General features: G+C 46.7%; 2 protein-coding genes across 2 annotated transcripts in view; one reads left to right on the top strand and one right to left on the bottom strand.

Annotated features, from left to right (window-relative positions):
* SYN3 (synapsin III) overlaps window positions 1–16,324 on the bottom strand; it is a 260,554-nt gene that overhangs the window by 100,183 nt on the left and 144,047 nt on the right. The gene's annotated exons all lie outside the window — the stretch shown is intronic.
* TIMP3 (TIMP metallopeptidase inhibitor 3) overlaps window positions 7,500–16,324 on the top strand; it is a 52,627-nt gene continuing 43,802 nt past the window's right edge. Inside the window, exon 1 of the mRNA XM_005300813.5 lies at window positions 7,500–8,294. Within this exon, the coding sequence (XP_005300870.1) occupies window positions 8,171–8,294 (124 nt within the window). The 5' untranslated portion in view covers window positions 7,500–8,170. The remainder of the gene's footprint in view (window positions 8,295–16,324) is intronic.

Below are 16,324 nucleotides of genomic sequence, written 5' to 3'. Positions count from 1 at the left end.
GTTTAATCTAGTGTAAATGGTGGATTCTCTGTAAATTGAAGTCTTTAAACCATGATTTGATAACTTCAGTAACTCAGCCAGAGGTTAGGGGTTTATTTCAGTAGTGGGTGAGGTTCTGTAGCCTGCAAGGCGCAGGAGGTCAGACTAGATGATCACTATGATCCCTTCTGACCTTAAAGTCTACTACAAGTCTATGAACTCAATGTAGCTTTGCTGAACGCAATATAAAGATACCAAAGTGACGAGTCCTGGAGTTGAAGTGAGTTCTTGGGAAGCTGAGTGGAAAGAGGTCTCAGAGGGAATCCCAACAGGTGGGACTCTGGATCATTGCAGGGGGAGAGTGCTCTTCTGTTGCTGAAGCTTATGGCTGGCTTTCGAATGAAAACCCAGTTTGGATTTTAAAAACATCAACCACCACAACTGCGGTTTGCACACACCAGAACTGTCTTTAGATTTTTAAACCCCACGTTTCTTTGACATCTGTTTGGTGGCCTGTGCAAAGTCAGTCAGTCAGCTCATTAGCGGACAAGTGGCCACATCATAAAGTAACACGATCACAACAGTACCCTTGTTAGCAGTATCAGCAAACCAGGTGGGCCACACAGGCTGAAACACTTTCTCACTCCTACAGGTTTCTGCAGGGCACGGAAGAGGTTCATTGGTGGGACAGTGTGGGGAAGTTCATCCTGCTGCTGTCCATACGGTACCTGTTCAATGGCTAAAGACAGGATGTTTGTCTCTAGTGCCTTCAGTCTGACAGCTTTCACCAGCTCCCATGTCACTTGAAATGAAACAAGCAACACCTTCATCTGTCTACATCTCTTGATGTTCCTTCACTTTCTGCCTTTGATAATTGTAATAATTTGAACATTTAGAAATTGCCTTTCATCCCCAAGGATCCCAAAGGTCTTTACAATGGGCCAACTTCCAGGGGCTGACAGGTCCATTACTCTAGCAGAGGTGTGTGCTGGCCTGCCTGATCTTCAAGATGGTCAGGCCAGGGCAGGAGGGGAAACAAAGTGATTGCCCCCGCACTGGCTTTTCCTCCTGACCCTCTCTCCCCCCTCAACCCTCATACAAGGATTGCGGAGGCCATGGGGTCGTGCAGAGTGAGCTATGGGGAAGGGAGTGAGGGGACTCGTGATGGTGAGCCACGCTCAGTCGGAGCCCTCAAAATACTAGCTAGCGGGGCGAGACAGGAGAAGACCTGTGCTACCCTTCTGCTCCATTGCTCACAGAAGGGGAGAAGTCTTCAGGCCAATCAGCTGCTGTTCCCAGATGACAGTTCTGACTCAGCCCTCTCTCCCTGTTTTTCAGGCTGAGCTCCCTGACTGTCAGTCTTCCCATGCAGGGAGATTGAGTGAGGCAGCACCTCTCTCTGCCATAACACTCCCCTGACTCTCCTTGGTAAACAGAGTCAGTGAAGAGAGTGCAATCCTAGAGTCTGACAAGGGGGCTGGACCGAGTAGCTGCAGAACATCTTTGCTGCCACTGCCAAGGGGAGCGAGCCCCCTCAGGGTGCGACTAGCATGTGGTGAGCCAGACGCCTGGGTAGGCAACAGAACTGTGGCCAGGCTCTCTGCCTGCTGAACTCTAAATGCTGTATTGGGACCTAAATAAATATATCCAGCTACCACTGCAGACACCACTGAAGTTCAGCACATCTGAGATGGGAAGGTGCAATGGATGAACAGGGCACAAGTAAAGGAGGGTAATGCATTTCAGCAGGGATCCAGGGAGTGATTGTAATTTCGACAGGACACCCAGGCTAATACCCCTGCTTTTGTGAAAGCAAGCAATGAGCTCTTTAATGAGCACACAGGATCAGGACCTTCAGTTTACATCTCACCCAAGAGTTAGCGAGCCACAAAACCCCTCACCTACGAGATGCCCCATTCAGCTGATCCCCAGAGAGCAGCTGCTATTGCTGCTCACCAGACATCATACACACTCCTTCCCCCCGCCCTCCCCAATAGTCAGGCAGTATCTCCTTCAGAATATGCCAAAAGACACTTCCAGCCTCAAGTGCAGTCATGAGCCCAAACTCAACCGGTGTGTGGCTTTAAAGCTCCCTGAAAAATGTGAAGCATTCCAGTCATTTTAATTACTGTGCATTGCATAAGCCCGAAACCAGTTCATACAAAGAAACAACAGAAAAGTGTTTTTCAGTCGCTCTCACTCTCTCCCTTGCTCAGTGCCAGGCTCCAAAGCTCTGGGAACTCCAGTTCTTTTTAGCATTTGAAGCACTTCATCTATTTGAAATCTCTTTGTTCAGTCATTTAAAGCGATTGATGCAGCTTAGAGTTCAGGTTTTCAAATGCTTCCATTTGGAAATGGCCCCACTAGCATGAAAGCACCGCAAAGAGATGTGGAAATCCTTATTTTAAACAAAAATGAAGTAAAGTCATTGCTTGCAAAAGTAAGATTCCAATAATGTTGGCTAGAAACACAAACACACATGCACACACACACAGAGCTTTGTCGCAGCACCTAATCACAACCTCCATCGCCAACTTAGAGGGCTCAATGATCCTTCAAGAGGCTGAGCCCTTTGGCTCTCATCCAGCCATGCACTTGAGCACTTGCTTAACTCTATGCATGTAAGCAGTCCCTTTGTCTTCAGTGGGATTTAAGTATGTGCCTAAATGCTTTCCTGTATCAGGGCCAGAATGATTAGCACCATGCAGGATCTAGCCCCCCTGTTTCAGCTTTATAGGCTGGTAATAAAACATTTTATTCTTTAATGTCCACCTGTGACTGAGGAAAATAACAGTCAGTCTGATTTGAGGATCCCCTAACTACTGAGAGGTTGATTTCTTATCCTAAAATCCCTTTTGTGTAATGTTGCTGGTGCCACATGGCAGCTGTGTTCCACACCAGAATGGGTGCTCCCCATACACACAATCTGTTAAGCACTTTAGGATCCCTTGGAATTAAATGTGCTATAAAAATGTTTGAGGAGATTATTATGCTATAGTTTATCTGTAATCTGAAGCTCGGGAATGGGGTGTAGTCTCACCTGCATCTGACTTGCAGACAGGAAGGTGGCATGATTCCTTTATAACCTCAGATAATTAGATCAAATAAAATTTGTACAGAGAGAGAGAAAGAGAGAGAGAGAGGGAACCAAAGATGTAGTTTTTAAAGAAACCACAAAGCAACTATTTAGTGAATAAGCATAACATATAAAGTTCACTGGCATAAGAAAGCAATTAATAGAGGCATTTTTCTCAACCTTTCTTCATACAAATAAATCATAGCTAACATGCAAAAACAACACTGAACAAAAGTGTCTTCCCAAAGAGCAGCTTATACAAATACAGAGGACCAGATCCTTGATAAAGAAACATATAATAACAGAATCCCTCTTGTTAATCCAGGACTGTTCATGTGGGATTTCCTATTCCATGGCACAGTGTGAGACAGTAGGGCAAGAGACACCCTGCAATCTAACAGAATCAAAAGTGGCACCAGCCAGGAGAGAAAGGTATTTACTCTCTGCCATCGTCGGTATGAAGGCAGCCTGGTGTAAAAATGACCATCTGGAGTTTTCAATGACTGAGGGCCAGATGCTAAATTGGTGTAAATCAGCGCCGCTCCATTGACTACAAGGAGACTTATTAAAGCAAGGGAGGGAAACTTATTTTTGCCAGTAGTTAACAATTTAAAATGTGACTGGCATGACTCCATGTTTATGGACTGCGTCGACTTTCCGTGGAGAAGTTAGAATTTGTAAAAAAGATGTATAGTGCTTTAAGTTAACCTATTGTTCACGGAAGTGGCTGGGCTGACTAACTTGCAGACAGGAGTCTATTGACTGCAGTGGGGCTCTGTGCCTTTATGCCAGTTGTGGGTCTGACCCTGGGTGCTCCTTGGTTAGCTGGAGCAGTTCTGGCACTGCTTTGCACTTAATTTTGGTACTTTTAACCAACAGTTCCCCTAGTTTCATGAAACGTCTTTTTGTACTAATTACATTAAGTTTTTGTCAGTTCAGAAGCACTTTTCTTGCAGTACCTAGGTCTCATAAAATTTCACTTTCAGAGGTAGCCAGAAAGGAGGAGAATACCCTTTCCATTACTTTACAGTAGTAGCTTACATCATTTACCTAGCACCCTTTGTCCTGCAGGAGGATCCCAGAGTGATTTACACCCTGTGTACCGGGGCTACTTCAACCATAGCAGCCACCTCTGGGGTGGAACACCTCAGACATTCCCTGCCTGGCATCAGTATGCAACAGGATTTGAAGAGGGGGAAGAGAAGAGTAATGTATCCAATTTAAATCATAGTGGGAACTCATGGAAGCAGAAAGTAGTTATTGTTGCTGGAATTTAACCAGGACATAAGGGTTAACCACCCTACTCTGGCAAAAAGCACCATGGATTCTTTGGTTATCACAAGTGGTCAGAACCCCCGCTTCACTCCACACTGAAACAAAACCCAACCTATATCTTGCAGCGCAGTGCCCCCTAGCACTATGTTGAGACATTAACTCAGGACTGACTCACAGGAAAGGACGCCACATACTGAGTCACCAACACCTACAGATGTTACATGGGTTATCCTTGGAATTTTCACACCAAGTATTGACCTAGCCCAGTCATGCTTAGCTTGTGGGATCCTAGCACAAAGTGGATCAAGGTATTTTTGAAAATGGCCACAAAAGGCTTAAAGTTTTCTTCAAGAAGAAGAGTTCTGGTTTTTCCTCCTTTAGTTTTCCCCCCAAAAGACGTTGTGGCCCAGAGGCTAGGGCATTAGATGGGGAGCCAGATCTAGGTTGTAATCCCAGCTCTGCCCTGCTGCATGACCTTCAGCAAATCCCTTCACCTCTCTGTGCCACAGTTTCCCCATAATAATACCAATAGCGAGCTCTCATACAGCTCTTCTCATCAGTATCATTACTCCAATATTACAGGTGGGGAAACTGAGGCACAGAGATGGGCAGTGACTTGCCCAAAGTCACTCAGCAGACCCATGGCAGAGCTGGAACTAGAACCTAGATCCCCTGAGCCCTTTGAGGTCTGCACCTGAAAAGCATTCTATGCGAGCTATGTATTATTGTTACTATTGCTCAGCATTCAGTACAGGGAGAAATACAGAAAAACCAATATAGCACAATAGAAAATCCACCTCTTTGACAAGCCCCAAGCATTTAGGAGCCTCTTGTAACTTCAGGAACTCCTGGCCTGATCCCCTTTTCGGAACCAGAGGGGGAAGGAACTCAGGGGTTTGTTCCTCTGCCCCTTTCAGTTTCTTCTGAGTATGTCTTTTGTCTGAGTATAACACCAACTTTTAGCATGTAACATTTTCAGAGCATTTTACAAACTTCAACTCATTAACTCTCATAACACTTTAGTGAGGTAGGGAAGCATGACTATTTCCATTTTAGAGATGAGAAAACTGACTCAGCGAGTGACCTGGTCAAAGCGACAGAGGGAGTCAGTGGGATCAAAATTTGGGAGTTTGTGGGCCAAACTCTCTAATTTTCAGTATATCCTTCCTCTCTCGAATAGTGTGTTGTGGTGCTGTTTGCTGATTGGTCAGTTGTATCATGATGCTGGTGATGTCAATTTCAGACCCATATTTCTAATAGTGAAAAAAGTGCAGGGCAAGATTCTGATCTTATTAATATGGGTTTACACCAGTGTACCTCAGCTGATTTCAATGGAGCTACTCCTGATTTACACCAGTAAAACTGAGATCAGAGTCTAGTCCCAGGGAGTTAGCTTTTCTCATATGCACTCAACTATAGATTACAAATACCCAACTCATATTTTTGCCTGGGGTTTCTCAGGTTGCAAAGATGCATCACAAAACTATGTACAGTTAGACATTAAAGTGATCTGCTTCAGAGAACTGTCTCTCGCTCTCTTGTACTTATATTTATATATGTACATTGTGTGAGCACCACACAGTTTTTAATGTATTTAACCACACAACTCCCGTATGAGGTAAAGAAGTGCTATCATCCTCATTTTACAGATGAAGACCTGAGGCACACAGAGAGAAAGAGTATGTTTACGTTGTCAACAAACAAAAAAACCCAAAACCACAACAAAAAAACCCCAACCCTCCAACTCCCACTTCCCCCAGCTCTGAATCTCAAAGCCTGGGTCTACAGATTCCGGCTTGTGGGGCTCACACCATGGTGGCAAATATAACCATGTATATTTTCCTGCACCACAGGCTGGAGCTCGGGCTCTGAAACCCAGAGAGGGGGGTAAGTCTCAGAGTTCCAGCCCAAGTTGGAACATCTACACAGCTATTTTTAGCACCATAGCACAAGCCTGAGTTTGTAGACCCAGACTCTGAGATTCGCTGCTGTGGCTTTTTTCTTTTTGCAGTGTAGACGTACGCTAAGTGGTCACACCGGTCACTGGTGGCACAGCTTGAACCCAGGTCTCCCAAGTCCCAAACTAGCACCACCTTAACCTCTAGACAATCCTTCCTCTCTAATATAACCATCCATACTGTAGTGGTCTAATAGTAATACCCAAAACAAAGTCTATCCTTCCAAGGGACTAGAGTTCTTAATTTGTTTTTTATAGGCTGTACAATTAAAAACTAGGTACAGATAGGCAATCTTTTACTCAGATGTAACTGAACTGTACATTTGAAGATTTAGCCTACTGTTTAGAAACTTAGGACAGCTGGTCTCTGGCCTTTAATACTGGCATAATGTACAACTCGAAATGCTTAAATCTTATAAACCCCATGGAAAATACTCTGATATTAAGTGCAGTGGTTTGATACTTTCATTAATCACTCCTCCGTCCCTTTGCAGGATAATAAGGCTGTCTGTATTGTGCATCTGGCAATCTTCCTTCCTCAAAGTCCATCTCTACTGTAACAGTTACATGTCTGCATCTGAGAGAAATGTACAGTTCCAAACAGGGATAAGGGAAACCAAACCAAAGCAAACAGGACTTCACTATACATTGCACTAAAGCATCACTACTAAAATATACAGCAAGATTAAGAGTTGGGAGTGCCTGGGTAGATATGACAGGTTATTTTTCCAGCTCAGTTTTAACAGTTTGCTTTATCACCCTTTGCTGCCTGGGAGTCTTGTGGGGAAGGGTTTGGATAGGATTAAAAAACACAAACATTAAATCCTGGTTTACAGCCCAAATAGGACTTGCCCTTCTTTTTTTCTTCCAACCCCATTCCATTGCACACTGAGGAAGGAAAAGAAGCACTAGTATGTTAATTTCTTGCTGTGATATATTTTCTTTAAAAAAAAAAGCATTCATATTCTAGGACCTCCAGTTTAAAATTAGCTCCCACTCAGATGAGCTATTTTCCAGGAAAGTAATTACAGATGAAAAAAAAAATCTGCATTTTGAATTGATCTTCCCATATTGGATTCTGCCACCGAAATATGTGTGCGAGGGCGAGGCACATTGTCAAAACGTTTGTAAATGAGCACAGCTCCATCACTGAAGTAATGACGAAGCCATGGCAGTTTACAGGAGCTGGGGATCTGCTCTGCGCTGTGGTCCAAGAATAATGCAACCTGTTTGCAACAGCATCTGCCTCCAGCATCAGGCGGTGGGATGGGAAAGGAGAGCGGCTGCCCTGAACAAGGAACTTTTGGTTGGGCTTTGAAACAGGTAGCAACCCTTATTAACCCCTTTCCTCCATCTGCATCTCCCTCTCTCTGCTCCAGAGGGGCCCAGGCTGCAGGCAACAAGCAGCTTTGCTGTGATCCCTCTCGCAGCCCCACCACACTCCCACAGCCATATTATTCCCTATAAGGCACTGAATCCCTCGCTCCAACCCCGCCCCCCCCCCCCCCCCCCCCAGCTCGTCGCTAGCCTCTCCCCTTTGCCTGGGAGATGAGGTAATGCGGGGCTCCGATTGGTCGGGGCGGGGGCGCACCCCACGAGCCCGAGAGGGCGCTATCCAGGCTATAACTGCAGCCGCCAGCCCGGGAGAGCAGCAAAGGCGCTGAGAGCTTCGAACTCCGCGTGCAGGGGGAGCCCAGGCAAAGCTGCCACACAACCGCACTGCCCAGCAGCGACTGGACTGAGAGGGGGCGGCGCAAGGAGAAGCGGCTCAAAGACCGTTTAAAAAGAAACCTAAAGAAGAAGAACAGCCCCCACCCCACCAACAAGCCAGCCCTCCCCTCCCCAGTGGAGAGCAGCTTTGGGCCAGCAGCGGCACCAGCATCATGTCTGTGTGGCTCAGCTTCCTCCTCGTGCTCCTCTGCAGCTGGAGCCTGAGCGACTTGGTGGCGGAGGCTTGTACCTGCCTCCCCATCCACCCCCAGGATGCTTTCTGCAACTCTGACATCGGTGAGTGTTCCCCTTCCTTCCCTAGCCCGCGCCTGGCTTCTCCCAGCGGCTGGCACCTCTGCCCGCGGCTAACCTCCTCCACGGCCCCAGCCGCCCCCCCCCCGCGAGGGAGATGCACCTTGTGGTGCCACAGATGCATCGTCGTGTTGCGGGAGAGGGAGCGCTACGGTTTGGCGAGCGTGCGGGTTGCGAGCAACGTTTCCCGCTTGCAGCGATGTCAGAGTGCTTTGCAAGAGAGAAGTTGAAATGCCCCCCGCCCCGCCCCTCTGCATTGCACGCAGAGGAAGGTGGCACTTCTCTTCCACACTGATATTATGTTCCCTGACATCGAGAAAGTTCTCTGTGTGGGGCTGGGAAGGAGGAGGGACTCTTTTGCTAAAACTTTGAAAAGTAACCAGCATATGAAATATGGAAAACCACCCGTTTAGGCTTAACCAGACCCATTTAGGAGAAGTTGGAGGGCTAGAGAACTACTTCCAAATTACAGCTGCCCCTTGTCTTTCTCCCCCACTTCCAAAAAAACAATTAAGGCTTTAAGTATCAGAGGGGTAGCCGTGTTAGTCTGAATCTGTAAAAAGTAACAGAGGGTCCCGTGGCACCTTTAAGACTAACAGAAGTATAGGGAGTATAAGCTTTCCTGGGTAAGAACCTCACTTCTTCCCTTGCATCTGAAGAAGTGAGGTTCTTACCCACGAAAGCTTATGCTCCCTATACTTCTGTTAGTCTTAAAGGTGCCACGGGACCCTCCTGTTAATTAAGGCTTTATTACAGTTTTAAGCAATCAAGTTAAAATGGGGGCAGGATAAAAATTGTGAAAGATGACCTGACCCTATATAGTTTTTTTGGAGTTGTCTTATGTATCTCTATTTTTAAGTGATTTCCCCCCCCCCTTAAGGGAACAACGGAGAGTGGGAGTTGTTTTAAAAATTAAACTCTGCGCAGCAGCTTTCCAAGATTACCACCTCTCCAAGAAAAACAAGCTTTGCAGACTTGCTAGAAATCAGTAATTGTAAAAGTGACAGGTTTCCTGCACGCAGACAAAAACAAAATTGAAGGTGTGGGCAGCCAACATTTCCTTCATGACCTGCTGCCAAGCAAATAATACTACTTAACAACAATAAAAGTCAAGACAGATTCTCACAAGCTAGGGAACTGCCCTTGGCAGCTTGGAATGATGTAATTCACACCAATTAGTGGCAACAGAACGCATGGGCTCTGTACAGTCATAACCCTTCACAAAAGTTAGGGAGGTGTGTAACAAGTTTCCCAAGAATTTTCCACAATATGCTCTGATCCTTGGAGGATTTTTTGTGTGTCTGTGTTTTCTGACATAAAATAACAAGTTGAAATAGTGTGACACTGGGGATAGGAAAACTACAATATATAGGATTAAAAAAAAAAAAACCTTTGAAAGCAAAACCACATTATCATTGGGACCTTCTTAATGTTCTCCTGCTCCAATCTTTGGCATCTGAGCGGTATTCATAAATGAGGGGTGGGGGGAATAACTGGGTGGCTCAAGGGAATGGGATAATGGAGACTCACTCTAGTTACCTGGTTTGCATATGGCCCAGGTTGGTATTAAATGACCAAATATGGTTGCTGTTTGATGCTGTTCCATGGCCTACTGTATAATAAATGAGTGAGTGGTCTCTGTCTAGTTCCTAGTATACAGATGTTTGCATAACAATGGGCACAAGCTTTCAGCCTAGATGTCAATCTTTGCAGAGAAGGGAAGGGTTGAATAGACATGGTGACTGAAGTCCTACTCTTGCCCCTAGAGGTTGTCTCTGTAGCTCAGGGTTGAGAGACACACAAGTGGTTTGGGGAAGCTTGCATTGCTGATACCAGTACTGTGACTCCTCTGTAGACAGACTGAGAAAACAGACTGCAAAGAAGTCAACTTGGCAGCTTCTATGAAAAATAAATTAAATAGAGGCAAAAATATACTAACTTTTCAGTGTAATGTTGACTTGATTCACTAACATGGAATCTCATCAGTAGCATTTTAAATTAGTTGAACCTGCTGACAAAAAAGTTTCCCTCTCGTCTTAATAACCCTTCTCTATAAAAACCTGCAGAGATGCCTAGTTATTTGTGTCTAGTTTCTATAATGCATTTGCTTCTGAAAGCCAAGAAAAACATTACATACATGTTCAAAGGCCTGGGAAAGGTAAAATTTGCTTTAGTCCTGATAGCCTGGAAAACATTATGAAGAGTTTTATAGCTGAGGATCCTTCTAGGAAGCCATACTTTTGAAAGTTCACTTGAAGAATTTTATTGCGGGCACTTTCTTTACTTTGCACTAGCAGTAAGTGTGTCAGTTGAGAGGCGGCTGCCACGGAGATTTTTGCCTTTTCTGAAAACAGTGGTGTTTGAGAAGCCAATGTGCTTGCATCTATTGCTGGAGCTTCCACATGTGCCTTTCATATGTTGAAATCTGTGAGAATTCAAGCATCTGCTACTCCCTTTTAATGCTTTGACTAAGGAATTAAATACACCCTGTTAATTACACTTTCTGATAACTTACATCTTCTCTAGAAACACAAGACATTAAAAGTAGGATAAGCAGTGAAGCCCTGTGTAGCATCCCCTCCAGAATAGCCTTGTACAGATCACATTGTTTGCAAGATTTCTCTGACTGGTGGCTTTCTGACTGAGTTCAATGTCAAGGTGCTGATCTCATTTTATTCTTGAGTGACCTGCTGTTATTCGTTATGGCTCATAATTTTTGCCTTGCCTTGGTCTGAGATATCAAGTGTGGGTATAACTGGGGTTGTGCTCTTGGGGCTTGCAACGGGGTTCATAATACAAAGGGGGAGGAAGCAAAAGGGAAAGAGAGTTCCCCCATATTATGAGGTTACTATGGACTGATCTTAACCAAACGTCATTTTTGTGATTGGACTGAAGAAGTGGAGCTAGGTCTATGAAGCAACAAACTCTCCCTTAAAGCAGTAACCCTGCCTGGCTGTCTTCCACCAGCATTGCCATTCTTTTCATGAGCCAAAAGAACAAGAGGTATATACAGACTTCTGGCCACTGAAGAGTTAACTGTCTCCATGGAAACTGATGGCAGTGTACTAGTGCAGTGTTTAGACAGACTAAACTACATGCCGGGTTATAAAACATGTTGTGGGGAAGAAAGGGACTTGGCAGCAAGTTTTTATCGGCTCTTGAAACTCCTGACAAAATACCAGCTCCAAAGGGAGGAATCAGTGCAGTAAGGGCTGGGAATCAAGACAGGGCTGGAAGAACAGAGCTGTTAAAACAACTCCTACAAGAATGCAAGATATTAACTAGCTAGGTAACAAACACTTGCCAGGTTGTCACCTTCCAAAAACATGCCAGCACAGTGTGGCTTCTGAAGGCGCAGAAAGCTTCTGCTTTGGAAATGTAATGCAAGTGCCTGTTGTTGGAATTCAGGGGTAGGTGTAGCAGGGTGCTGGTGCAAAAGCATCTAATTAGCCCCTGCCCAGTCAGTTCCAATCAGGGGAAACAGATTGGGGCTGATGGAAAAGGCCTAATGCTGGCTTGAGGATTGGCAACACCTGCTGGCCTGACAAGCCAAGGGCTATAAAGGCTGGGAGGGAGCCAAAAGGTGAGGGACAGCCAGAGAGAAGTCAGTTAGTGAGGGAGGGAACTGGAGGCTGACTCTGCCCATAAAAGAGGTTGATTAATCCTGTAAAGCTTCTAAATAGATAGACACTGGTGATGAGATAACTGTAGGTAAATAAAGACACGGGCGTTGCACAACCCTGAAGCCTTTCTGAGCCTTATTGGGACAGCAAGCGGGCCCCTGGAAGAGGGGTGGGTTGTGAACCCTGTTACACATGGGGGCTTGTCCAGGATCCTTTGCCAGAGACACAGTTTGGTGACCTGGAAATGGAGGGCATTCTGCAGTGGCTCAGAACAACATGAGAAGGAGATGCAGAAGATGCTGCAGGCCTTTCAGCAGTCCCACCAGCTGGAGAGGCAAGCTTTACTGGCATGGCAGGCTGAGCAACAACAGACTTTACAGGACTTTATCAAGGAACAGGCAGCAGTGCAGCAGCTGCTCCTGCAAAAACTGGTGAGTTCTGCGGGGGGAGATGGCACTCTGCCCCTGAGCCTCAGCCTCTGTAAGATGGCCCTGGCAGATGACCCTGATGCCTTTTTGGGTACCTTTGAGCAGGTGGCCCTGGGCGCGGCATGGGACAGGACAACCTAGGCCCTGCGGCTAGCCCCATATCTTGCAGGGGAGGCGCAGGTGGCGTACATGGCCCTGACGGATGCCCTGGCTAGGGACTATGAGACCGTGAAGGCAGCCATCTTGGACCGCCTGGGGCTTTCATCAGAGAAATACCAGCAAAAGTTTTGGGCAGCCCGATGGCGGGATGCATGCAGCCCTGGGCCTTTGCCCAGAGATTGACTGACTGGGCGACGCGGTGGTTGAGGCACGACTCCCAAACCGTGAGGCAGATCATGGATCAGGTGATCCTCAAACAGTTTGTACAGTGTCTCCCAGATAGCATACGGGTCTGGGTGTGGTGACATCAGCCTGCCACCGTAGAAGCTGCCATCAAAAGGACAGCGGAATATGCAGAGGCAGACTTCCCCCTGAGGGAGCATAGGACCCTGTGAAATGCAGAAGGAGGCAAGAAACCCAGTGAGCAAACCACTGGGAAGCCAGTAGACAAGCGACGGGAGACGCACAAGGGAACCCCTAACCGCCCGGGACAGCTTGTGTGCTGGCGCTGTGGACAGCTGGGGCATAAGAACCGTGACTGCCCAGTGATGGACTGTGGGGTTGCGGAAGTCTGTGGGTGAACGAAGATTGGGGGTGAAAGAAGAGGCGTGGAATAGCCACCATCACTGTATGGGTGGGGCGAAAGCCCCGGAGGGGTCTAGTGGATACGGCTTCAGCCCGCTCCCTCGTACAGCAGCACTTGGTAAAGCCGCATTGGCTTATCCCTGGAGAAAGGATTGCATCCATGGGAATGGGGAGTATTGTCCCGTGGCCCAGGTACCACTGGAGGTGCAGGGAAGGTCTGCCTGGAAGCAGGTGGGGGTAATAGAGGGGTTGCCCTATCCCATGGTTCTGGGGTTGGACTGGAACCCTTCACCAAAAGGGAAAGAGGGCACGGGAAGGAGACCAACAGAGAAAGCAAGAGAGAGAACCCTGGAGGGAGGGGGCCAGGCCCCGACAGGGGTGGACCCTGAGAAAGGGGAGTCCCCACAACCTCAACAGAGCCAGGATAGGGACCCTATGGGAGGGACCAGGGAAGGAACAAACGCCCCAGGATGGGACCATCCAGGGGAGGGAATCCCTGTGATAGAGGCAGAGAAGCTGAAGAAAGATCAGAGGGTAGAAACCCAAAAGGGGAGGCCCAAACTCCAAGAGGCAGAGGGCCCGAACCGGAGATACAGGGTAGCCTCAGGGCAGTTGGCTCTGATCCATCTCCCACACCAGGAAAGGAAAGCGAGCCAGGGCAACCTGCCCCAAGGTTGTGACTGGTGTGACGACCTCTGGGCGGAGGTGGACTTGTGGGGTGGCCCACCCCCTACCCAATGCACCTTTTGTGGGTGGGGCATGCCAAAACCCCACAGGGTTGAGCCCAGGGACCACCACGCTGGGCAAGGAGGCCACCCCCGGACTAAAACTCAGGCCGAGGAATGTGGGGCTGAGGAAGATCAGGCCCGCATCGGCTTAAGGGGGGAGGTATGTAGCAGGGTGCTGGTGCAAAAGCACCTAATTAGCCCCTGCCCAGTCAGCTCCAATCAGGGGAAACTGATTGGGGCTGATGAAAAAGGCCTAATGCTGGCCTGAGGATTGGCAACACCTGCTGGCCTGACAAGCCAAGGGGGGGCTATAAAGGCTGGGAGGGAGCCAGAAGGTGAGGAGCAGTCAGAGAAGACAGTCAGGGAGGGAACTGGAGGTAAAAGAGGTTGAATAATCCTGTAAAGCTTCTAAATAGATACCCACTGGTGGTCAGATAACTGTAGGTAAATAAAGACATGGGTGTTGCACAACCCTGAAGCCTCTCTAAGCCTTATTGGGGCAGGTTGTGAACCCTGTTACAGTAGGGCTTAGGGGACTATCTTTCATTTAGTCTGCCCTGCCCTAATGGGGAATATGGCACTAGAGTTTCATTTTGAATTACCTTGGGCTCTGTTCTGTGGCAGGGTTCCAAACCTGGAATCTTCTGCAGCCCTTTAAGCACCGTTTCAGAAACAGATGCTCAAGCAAACCCAGTGAGAGGGCAGTTTTTTTAAACAGACTGATTCTTTCAATACCAAAGCGGAAGTTGTGGTTTTGGGAGGAAGCCTAGACTCTATACGCAGTCATACTTTTGAAAAACAGTACGGCTAACCAGGAGACCTGGCTGTCACTTGGGGCCTCTTCACTCACCCTGGACATGCCAGAGTGACAAATGGAGTCACAATAAGTGGAGGGGTGCTTGCGTCTTGTCGTTCAAATTAGGGGAGGGACAAGGCAGAATCTCTGAAGTTGATCCACAGCCAAACTGGTGCTTTAACTCTTGGTTTTCTTTCTTTTTAACTGAATTGTGACTTCCTATATAAGAGCCAGCCTGGATAGCTCTAGAGTTGACCAAGTGGCAAACTCGGTGCAAACTGTTAAGGTTTGATAAAGGAACTTTGCCTCTTTTGCTTTCCAAGAATGTGAATTTTTTATTATTATTCTTTTTGTTGCTGGGCCTTTGGAGGGAACAAAGACCACAGGCGCTTTGTCCCCTTTTGTCAAAGCTGTGACAATTCCAGCTGGATGTAGCCGACATGAAAGGGGCTTGTTTGTACTCTTCTTTCTGCAGGAGCAGCAGGAACTTTTCAGATTGGCTGCTGAATGTTGCATTCCTGCAGATTTGGAAAGAACCATAAAAGGAACTACTTTTTTGTTGTATTTGTGGGTTTTTGTTGTTGGTTATTTAGAGCCCAATAATGCAGGAGTTGAGTGCATTTAGCATTTTGTAGAATCTGGCCTGGAATATGTCACTCCTCCAAATGGTTTTGTTCCAAAAATGTGATGGAAATTATTGTCCCCAAGAAGTGATGCAGAACATTCAATAATGCAATTCTGAAGGGTTTCCTTAGTATCTGGTAACTACTGCACATGCTTACTCCAGATTTCCTGCAGGAAGTAACCCCACAAAGACCTATTCACCAGCAGAGAGCCAGATGTTCTAGCCCACAGTCCCAGCGTTCCTTACTTTAAGCAGAAATTTCTTCCTTTCAGTGTTTCCCACCTGCTCTTGAGAACCCTCCACCTGGCAGTTGTTTCTGGGAACGAATAGGGAGGCAAGAGTGTAATTATGTACAGCAATGTGCTGTGCTAGGAGAAAACACTTGCCTTTCACTTTGCAAACTTTTTCATCTACCACCAGAGGAGGGTATGTGTGTGACTTTAAGTTCAGCAAATCTGGCTATTTCCATCAATAGTTTTCTGCAGCACAAAAAACTAAGGGAATTGTTATTTATTATTTTTTATTAAACTCCATTAGTGTGCTTGATACTTTGCAAGACACAAACAGTCCCTGACCTGAAGAGTCTCCTAGGTAATGCTCCTGGATCCAATAATGTGGAGCCATGCAAGACTGCAGAATCTTCCTGAAGTCAACAAGAGTCCATGCTAGCAGATCCTCATGCTGGATCAGAAGACAGGATGCACAGTGAAGGGAGTAAGTTGGTGGGGAGGTTGACTCCTTTCTTGGCATCATGGAATGATCTTGAGAGCAAAATTCTTAAGCAAATCTTAATTTTTGCACCACATAAAATCTTTTGCCATTTTTCTCTCCTATGACATTTGCCTTGGATGCTTGTGGAGATTATATATATATATATATATACACACACACACACACATACACACACGAAATGAAAACCTAAATGTTGTGTGTCTGTTTGGCTGACCCTGTACTTTTTCCCCTCCCCTTTTTACCCCCATATGGTACTCTGATGTAGATCGATCCAGCATGCTTCTTTCAGGAAAGAAGCCTTGTTAATCTGTGCAGGAGCTGTTGTCATTAAATGAAACT

This window comes from Chrysemys picta, chromosome 1 (genome assembly GCF_011386835.1).
Source record: "Chrysemys picta bellii isolate R12L10 chromosome 1, ASM1138683v2, whole genome shotgun sequence".
NCBI lineage: Eukaryota > Metazoa > Chordata > Testudines > Emydidae > Chrysemys > Chrysemys picta.
This window is presented reverse-complemented; position numbering and strand designations above follow the sequence as displayed.